Source organism: Prunus avium, chromosome 7 (genome assembly GCF_965620075.1).
Source record: "Prunus avium chromosome 7, drPruAviu1.hap1.1, whole genome shotgun sequence".
Lineage (NCBI taxonomy): Eukaryota > Viridiplantae > Streptophyta > Magnoliopsida > Rosales > Rosaceae > Prunus > Prunus avium.
This window is the reverse complement of record NC_142290.1, coordinates 38166210-38175272: the sequence shown is the minus strand read 5'-3', so window position 1 is coordinate 38175272 and position 9063 is coordinate 38166210. Positions and strand designations below refer to the sequence as shown.

Sequence of the window (9063 nt, the reverse complement as noted above, 5' to 3'; positions counted from 1 at the left end):
TTAATAAATTTTTAATTGTACTTCATGTATACGATTGGATGAAGGGAGGTATCAGATCAAATATAATAAGCTCCTACACTTTTTGACTCTAATGGGAATCCAATTCGGGTAAATTACTTTCCAAAATAAAAAGATGTGATGTTCTCAGCACACGGACAAACGCAAATCCAATTCAAATCAAAGCAGAGGTTGAAACTTGAAATAGTGAAGTTTGCTCTTCAATTTCAAACCTACCCTGTCGGGTGGAAACTTCTTCGGCTAGTTTTTTTTGTTTTTGTTTTTTTATCTACATTCAACACCATTGCATCATCTTCTGGGCTAAAACACGAGATACCATGTTTTGATCACTCATTTATACCATCACTTTTACTTGGGCCAAAAAGAACCATAGATTCTTAAAGGACGGTTGTTGCCACTTTTATCACAGAGCCACCACTAGCAAGCGGCAAAGTGAAATAGGAACATGACAAAATGTGCAATGTCTTGCAGCAGAGCAGATGCAGTACTTAAAAAAGTGCAAGTGTTTATACATGGCATTATATGGCATAGCAGCAGGTTTACATTTAAGAGAGTCACGAGATTTCGTGAGGGAATTAATTGTCAGGGTAGCTCTGTGTGTGAAGTTAGTGAACCATTGCTTGCTTGCAGGCCCCTCTGGTCTCGTGAGCCGTGATAATGGTAAACCCAAAACTTGAATTACCAATTGGCACTGTTTCCTTTGAATCAACAGAGATTTGCATGACATGTATGTTTGTACTTTGTATGTATGGCCCTAGATTTTTCCATTTTTTATTAAACCAAAATAAGTGCTTCTGTTTCTGTACTGATAATAATAAGACAGGCTTTTCTGGTCCTTTATACACTTTTAATACATTAATTCTAAAAACTCTAATGCTTTTTAGCAGTCTTACTTTCCTCTATTTGCTTTTCTTCTGGGCATCACACGTTTTAACCTAAAAGTAGATGTTGACCCATTTCATCACAAAGCCACCCATGCATAGTTTTTTTCCACCCATAAGGATGTACACGTACATGATGCGTGCTTAAGGAAACCTATCTCAATTTTACCTCCATCATGATCCAACAACAAAGATCTGGTTTTGTTTGAAGGGTTTCAATACCCCTAAGCTAACTAATCCATCCCTACATACTTAACAAAGGCAAAATGATTCCACTGTAATATAACCTCCTGGGAGGCCACTGCCATAGAGGCCACAGCTTACTTACTGCTCAATAAAATCGTTCAATTTTAGAAAACATATAGCAAAAAGGTTCAAGAAAACACGCACGCATGCACCCACCCACACGAACTCTCATCCCTGGAATTCACTGTTAAGGTCAAGATTCAAGAATGGGCGAAACCCTTTTGTGAATGTCCTTCCCTCAAGGAACACAAAAGGCTCTGCTCATAATAAATCAAGAAAAAGGTGACTTCTTTTATTGAACAGCAACCTTGTCTTTACTCCTTTACCTTCCCTTTCCCCCTGCACTCACTGCTCCTCAGCACCTGCCACTGTCATTTCAAATATCCTCAATCATATTTATCAATTCTTGTACTTATTACAATCTCATTAACAACAAGTTATTACCTTGAAGCTGATTTGGCTGCATATAAATTTTTTTTTTTTTTTTTTAGCTTTGAAATTGTGTCCCTCCCTAATGTATGTATTGTTCATATTTTTCTCAAAGCTTAGAAATTATTTATTGTGCCCACCTAGAAAAACTTACTTGTAACCGAGATAACATTATTTTGTTATATCCGGCCAATAACATAATGATATGTGAAAAAGATATCCAGCATGTCATTGTGTTAAAGTGATATCCTTGCATGAGAGTGTTTCTTGTGCTCACCCTTGTGCTGATGTGCACCATGAACACTGTAGGTGACAGCCATTATTGCAAGGAAACAGCAAAAGGTAATAAACATGCATTATGGACCATCATTACTGAGAAGATTATCTTATAAGAATCACAATCAAAGAACAGTTGATAGTCTTAAAATAATAAATTAAACAATTAATCACGTATTATGATTTATCTGTCGTTCGAATTAACTAATGAATCATCTCCTCAAGTTGCACTAGGAACCTTTTTTGAGTGAAACTTTGTACCTGAACATCACGAAGGTGGTGGTTACTTATTAGGCCTAAACAGAGTAGTCTTTTAATAATTACCAAAGAATACATATCTTGTTATAATATAATAGTGAGGATGAGGAGCAATTTGCTTGAAGAAGCCATCCAGCCGAAAGAGACTGTACACACACAATACACCTTTACTATTTTCGATACATATATTGATTGATCCTCTCTTCCTGTGAACTTATGTCCCACGGTGCGCAAATACCAATTCAGAATTCAAGTCACTGCTCTCTGCTCTCTGCTCTCTGCTCTCTTATTGGATTCTTTCCAGTGGGAAAAAGAGATTCCCTGCCTTCCTGTGAGATGAAAGCTTTATTCTTAATGGCCAACACCATCCAAATAAACCCAAAGCAAATAGAGGTCCCCTTTTGCTCCCAAAAGCAACCCAATATACAATTTAATTATTATATTCTCATTTCAACTAATCAAAAGTATATCAGCCAGTCACCATTCCCTTTCTTTGTTGAGCCCACCTCCTTTCGCTAGTTCCCATGCATCTCTCGCTAAAGTCTCACCAAAACAAACGGATACCTTATAATAATCTGACACATTTTTCTTTCTTTGGGTCTCTAAAATTGTCCCTCTCTCATCTCCACTGCGAGTTCCGATGGAGATTTTTCATTGCTTCTTCTACTTAAATCTTCTGCTTGTCCCTTTGATGTTCTTTGTGGCGGTTTCAGCAGCTGATCTCTACTCAGACACCCTTCTGAGCTTAAAATCTGAGCTTGTAGATGACCATGGTAGTTTGGAAGACTGGTTTGTGCCTTCCGGAAATAACCCATCTGGGAAAATCTACGCATGTTCTTGGTCTGGTGTCAAATGTAACAAGAACTCCACTGTTACTGGTTTAGACCTGTCAATGAAGATGCTTGGTGGTGCAATTTCTGGAAAGCAATTTAACGTCTTCACTGAGCTTGTTGATCTCAACCTCAGTTACAACTCATTCTCTGGCCAGCTCCCTGTGGGAATTTTCAACCTCACCAGTCTGAGAAGCTTGGACATTAGCAGAAACAACTTTTCTGGTCACTTTCCTGGTGGAGTCTCGGGTCTTGGAAACTTGGTTGTGCTTGATGCCTTTAGCAACAGCTTTTCAGGGTCATTGCCTACTGAGGTTTCACAGATTCCACATCTCAAGGTCCTCAATTTAGCTGGAAGTTATTTCAAGGGACCAATCCCATCAGAATATGGTTCTTTCAAGAGCCTGGAGTTTCTTCATCTTGCAGGGAATATGATCAGTGGAAGCATACCGCCAGAACTGGGCAAGCTCAAAACAGTTACCCATGTGGAGATTGGCTACAATTTTTATCAGGGAAGCATCCCGTCGCAATTGGGCAACATGAGTGAGCTTCAGTATCTTGATATTGCTTATGCAAACCTCTCCGGCTCAATACCAAGGGAACTTGGCAATCTCACCAAGCTTGAGTCACTTTTTCTCTTCAGAAACCAGCTCAGTGGTTTGCTACCAGGGGAATTTAGCAAAATCGGGCCTCTCACAAGCTTGGATCTTTCTGATAATCTGCTTTCTGGGCCTATCCCCGAGAGCCTTTTAGAGTTGAAGAGCCTTAGACTGCTCAGTCTTTTTTACAATGACATGAGTGGCACAGTTCCTGAAGGAATTGCAGAGCTTCCGTCACTAGAGACTCTTCTTATATGGAACAATTTCTTCACTGGGAACCTTCCACAGAGCTTGGGCAGGAACTCAAACCTCAAGTGGGTGGATGTCTCTACAAACAACTTCAATGGCAGCATTCCACCAGATATCTGTTTGCAAGGTGTGCTATTTAAGTTGATGCTCTTTTCAAACAATTTTACAGGCGGTCTTTCCACATCTCTTTCCAATTGTTCTTCTCTTGTTCGTCTTCGACTTGAAGATAACTCATTCTCAGGTGAGATCCCTTTGAAATTTAGCCGTCTTCCTGATATCACATATGTTGACTTATCTGGGAACAAGCTTACTGGTGGGATTCCAATAGATATATCACAAGCTCCCAAGCTTGAGTACTTCAATGTTTCTAATAATCCAGAATTAGGGGGCACAATTCCTGCACAAATATGGTCTTCGCCACTTCTTCAGAATTTTTCTGCATCTTCATGTGGTATCATTGGCTATCTTCCCCCATTCCAAAACTGCAAATCCATATCTGTTGTTGAACTGAGCATGAACAGTGTAGAAGGAACTGTTCCAGAAAGTGTTTCTAACTGCCAGGCTCTTGAGAGGTTTGCTTTAGCTAACAATAATTTATCAGGTCATATACCTGAGGAGCTTGCAGGTGTTCCTACCCTTGGTGTCCTAGACCTGTCACATAATAGTTTCAATGGACCAATACCTACCAAGTTTGGTTCTTCTTCGAGCTTATTACTTCTAAATGTGTCTTTCAATGATATTTCTGGAACCATTCCCTCTGCAAAGCTATTAAGAGCAATGGGAAGTAGCGCATTCATTGGAAATCCAAAGCTATGTGGAAAACCTCTGAGACCATGTCCGAGTTCGGTGGCGATATTTGGAAGCAGAGGCGCCGGGAAGCTTATATGGGTCATGCTACTGTGTGCAGGTGTAATTATGTTCATTACTCTATCAATTCTGGGGATAATTTATATCCAAAGAGGCAGCAAAAGCCAATGGAAGATGATCTCATTTGCTGGACTTCCTCAATTCACAGCAAATGATGTATTGATGAGCTTCAGTTCTAGAGAATCCATGGATGCGCTGCCTCCATTGTCAGCTTCAGCATGCAAAGCAGTTCTGCCCACAGGAATCACAGTTTCAGTGAAGAAGATTGAATGGGAAGCAAAGAGAACGGGAGTTATGTTGGAATTTATTACCCAAATAGGGAATGCAAGGCATAAGAATCTAGCTCGATTGCTCGGATTTTGCTACAACAAGCATCTGGCTTATCTCTTGTACGATTACACCCCCAGTGGAAACTTGGCTGAAAAGATAAGAGTGAAAAGGGAATGGGCAGCCAAGTACAAAATTGTGATCAGCATCGCAAAGGGATTATGCTTCCTTCACCATGACTGTTATCCTGCAATTGCTCATGGAGACTTGAGGTCGAGTAATATAGTGTTTGATGAAAATATGGAACCTCAGTTGACAGAATTCGGGTTCAAGCATCTGCTCGAGTTGAACAAAGGTTCATTTGCAGCAGCAACTTCCAAAAGGGATACAGGTATGCATAACAAAATGTGTTCTTTCGTGTAGTAGAGATCATCAATTATGTGATAGTTGTCTTCAAAAAGTTTTACCCTGCCATGCCAAACATATAATTTAAGGCCTTCCATTACCAGTTCCATAACCAAAGTAGACAATATATATACCTGAGCAACCTTAAGTATTTAACCCTCTGGAACTCAAGTCCTAACAAAAAAGATTGTGATGTGCATAAAAGTAGAGTCAGTCACCTGATACAATGAAGACTAGCAAATCTAGAAGCTGTGAAAGAGAATTATCTGAACACCTTGATTTCTTTTGCGATTAGCCTCTATCATTATTCATTTTCTTCTTTTGTTTGGACCCAAAAGCAGTTGTTGAAAACTTTCTTTGTAAATGTTTGAACAGGTGATACCAATAATGCCACAAAAGAGGAGCTATACAGGGATGTATACAGCTTTGGGGAGATCATGCTGGAAATTTTAAGCAATGGCAGGTTGACGAATTCAGGAGCAAGCATACAGAGCAAGTCAAGAGAAGTTGTTCTGAGAGAAATTTACAATGAGAATGAAGTTGGTACCAACGTTCCAGTGCGAGAGGAGATAAAACTGGTACTCGAGGTTGCTACACTTTGCACTAGGAGTAGGCCATCTGATCGGCCATCAATGGAGAATACCTTAAAGCTTTTATCAGAGTGGAAAAGCAACAAGAAAAATAACCCGACTTTTGAAGCAGCAGCAGCAGGATTATGATTTTAGATGCATATTACCAATTAAAAACAAAGATATATATATATATATATATACAAGATGAAGTACTTAACTGAGGGAGTGGGCTGTTTCTGTTTGTAGTAAATTTGTTGTTCTCTAGCTTGTTTCTATCATAAGCATTAGAAATGTTTTTGGCTGTATAATATTAATTTTAATATTAATAATGGCATATAAATATAATATAATAATAGTATAAGTTTGTTGTGTTTTTCCAATTTCCATAGCCCTTGGTGTTAAGTTAACAGAAGCTGTTGTTTCACATTAACATTACACTGTTACATGCAAAATCTTTTTCCATGAGACTTTTGCTTCAAATCTAACTCAGCCTTGAAATCTCAGTGTGTAAAGCATCAACGACGCCTTGAAAGTAGAACTGGCAAACGGGTCGTTTTAGCGGGTTCCGGGTCGTTAACGGGTCAACCCGTTTTCTTAACGGGTTGACACGAACACGACCCGTTAAGTTAACGGGTGACAAATATTAGACCCAAACACGACCCGTTACAATTCGCGAATATCCGACACGACCCGTTAACCCGTTAAGAATAAACCAGAAAAAAAAAAAAAAAAAAAAAAAAAAAAAAAAAAAAAAAAAAACATCAAAGCACAGCTTCTCTACCCAGCTAGCCAACACTTTCTCTGTCCTTTTTCCCCCAAACCCCAACCCTAACCTTTCTTCCCTCTTTCCCTTTACATTTCAATCTTCTCACCCCAAAATAGTATATATCTCTCTCACAAATATAATAAAACCCAACAACAACAGAAACTGAGGAAAAAGAAAATTCAATCTGTGGAACTCGACCCAGATACCTCCTCCTTATTCCCTGGCTGACTCTGGTGGCTGGGCTCGTTGGTGGACTCTAGTGGCTGGGCTGACGGAGTCTGCTGAGTGGAGAGAAGCAGAGAAGAAGAGAAGAAGAAAAAAAAGGAGAGGAAGAGCTGGAGGAGTCTGTTGAGTGGAGAGAAGAAGAGAAGAAAAAAAGGAGAGGAAGAAGAAAAGGAAAAAAAGGAAAGAAGAAAAGGACACGGAAAGAGAAAGCTAAAGCGGAAAAGGTGAACTCACCCAAAAAAAAGAGGAAAAGGTGAAGAAGAAAAGAAAAGAAATTTTGCAAAATTACAAAACTAACCTCCCTAACGGGTGTAACGGGTTCACCCGTTTTCGACCCAACACGACCCGTTAGCTTAACGGGTGGCTAACGGGTTCACCCGTTTTCAACCCGACCCATTAAGCTCAACCCAAATACTGATAATTTCGTGCGAATTCGTGTCGTGTCAACGGGTCGTGTGCAATATTGCCAGGTCTACTTGAAAGCTATCAAATTGAGAGCTCACCAAATCAACCCTAACCCCAAGCATGTGGGCCCCAGCCGCCGTGATGGGCCCGTGGGCCGCAACCAACATCTTGGGACATCTCTTCTTGGCAATCTCCCAATCCAACCCAAACTCCTTGAAGCTCTTCAGTAAGCCCTCCACCTCCGCAGTGCTCGTGAACACCATCGCATCCAACGCTCCCTCCTCAATCGTCTCCACCACTTGCTTAGCGCACCACGGCCCGGCCCACTGCGTCTCGTACGCATTAACCCTAACCGGAACCCAACGCTTGGCCTCCAAGTCTCGGAGAAAATCAGGGACCACAGGAGGCTCAACCAGTCCCACCACGACCGGGACTGGACACAACACCCTCCGATTGCGTCCGTCTCCTAGCGCTTCAACTAAGCCGCTCGGAGTCGCAGTAGGAGGGACTAAAATTCTAACCCGGTTAGGATTTGAACTGAGCTTATGGATGAAGTTGTCGTTCATGAGCTCGGCGTCCTTGCCCAGCGCAGCGATAATGAATGCATCGCCGTGCGGCGACAGGAGAGGGTGATTGATGTCGGCGGCGGCGGCGGAAAGGGAGGTGATTGCGGTGCGTGAAGGGAAGGCGATGGCGGAGAAGAGGTCGAGGGAAGGGGGTGGCGAGAGGTAGGGTTTGAGAGCGGAGATGGTGGATGGGGTGGACTGGACGATGAGCGTGGGAGAGGAGATGGGGTTGAAGCCTTTGAGGGCGAGGAGGCGGGCCAGCCTGGCGGCGTAGTTTGGAGGGGTGGTGAAGGCAACTGTGGGTGTGGCTGTGGGCACGCTCATGATGCTCTGTTGCTGAAGCAAAACCTTGTTTGCCGGCAAAATGTTTAATCCATAACAGCCCAAAAGCAGGAGGCAACATGGTAAATGCTAGCCCATGGAAAGCGTCACTAGTCAAAGCAAAGCCCAGACCCAAGCCCAAACTAGTACCCGACCCAACTAAAGAAAAATAACTGAGATAATTTGCAAAGTCGTTGGAATTTGGAGCGACCATCAAGTCATTTTAAATTATTCATCATGATCAAACTAGTTTTTAATTTAAAAGTATTTATCTTTTCAAGGTTATATGTGAATGGCTAAGAAATTGCATGGACTTCTTTCACACATGACTTTTGGAATACATATATATATATATATTGTGATATGTAACATCAATCATCAATATAGATTTATAATCCATAATTAACATCATGTATATTTTGGTGTCAATGGAAGAAAATAATGATGCAAATTAGGTGCATATGTTAAATTAACGACTAACATGAATATATACGATGTCCTTGACAAAAAATAAAGAATATATACGATGTCCTTATTATTCATTCACTCTCATACGTGTTGGTCATGTTATCAAACTATTATGAAATTGCATTACAAATTAATAAAAATTACGATATCAAGTTACAACTTACAATAAAACAATATCAAGTACGCTATCATATGAGATGATAAATGTACGTCATGTAAGTTAAGTGTGATGAATTATTATATATACCTTTTTTTCTCACGTGTTGGTTGATGTTTAGGTGATCAATATATACAAAAGATACCTTATTTTCACTTCGCATTTGTCCTCAAACGTGTTAACATTTATCGTATCATGTGCTAATTAGGTGATCAGTTATTACAAACGATATATTCTTTACTTTTTATAGTATGCAAA

At 40.5% G+C, this 9063-nt stretch overlaps 2 protein-coding genes across 2 annotated transcripts; one reads left to right on the top strand and one right to left on the bottom strand.

The window, feature by feature from the left end:
- The first annotated feature begins 2748 nt into the window (after nt 1-2748).
- On the top strand, nt 2749-6272 carry MOL1 (Leucine-rich repeat transmembrane protein kinase family protein). The gene is made up of 2 exons (XM_021953338.2): nt 2749-5311; nt 5701-6272. The coding sequence occupies exons 1-2, from the start codon at nt 2749-2751 to the stop codon at nt 6042-6044; spliced, it is 2907 nt and encodes a 968-aa protein (XP_021809030.1). The 3' UTR covers nt 6045-6272.
- Nucleotides 6273-6295: 23 nt separating this feature from the next.
- Nucleotides 6296-8205, bottom strand: LOC148293421 (uncharacterized). Its single transcript, XM_088244180.1, has 2 exons — nt 7365-8205; nt 6296-6435 (listed from the first exon to the last, which is right to left on the bottom strand). Exons 1-2 carry the CDS (start codon nt 8181-8183, stop codon nt 6379-6381), a joined length of 876 nt encoding a protein of 291 aa, XP_088100306.1. The 5' UTR covers nt 8184-8205; the 3' UTR covers nt 6296-6378.
- Between the last annotated feature and the right edge of the window lie 858 nt (nt 8206-9063).

Bases quoted from the DNA above. Each gene is read 5' to 3' on its own strand.
- MOL1 (XM_021953338.2), top strand. From the start codon at position 2,749: ATGGAGATTTTTCATTGCTTCTTCTACTTAAATCTTCTGCTTGTCCCT. The intron at 5,312-5,700 runs GTATGCATAACA...ATGTTTGAACAG, and splicing joins AACTTCCAAAAGGGATACAG to GTGATACCAATAATGCCACA.
- LOC148293421 (XM_088244180.1), bottom strand. From the start codon at position 8,183: ATGAGCGTGCCCACAGCCACACCCACAGTTGCCTTCACCACCCCTCCA. The intron at 6,436-7,364 runs GTAGACCTGGCA...CCCGTTTGCCAG, and splicing joins CTCAATTTGATAGCTTTCAA to TTCTACTTTCAAGGCGTCGT.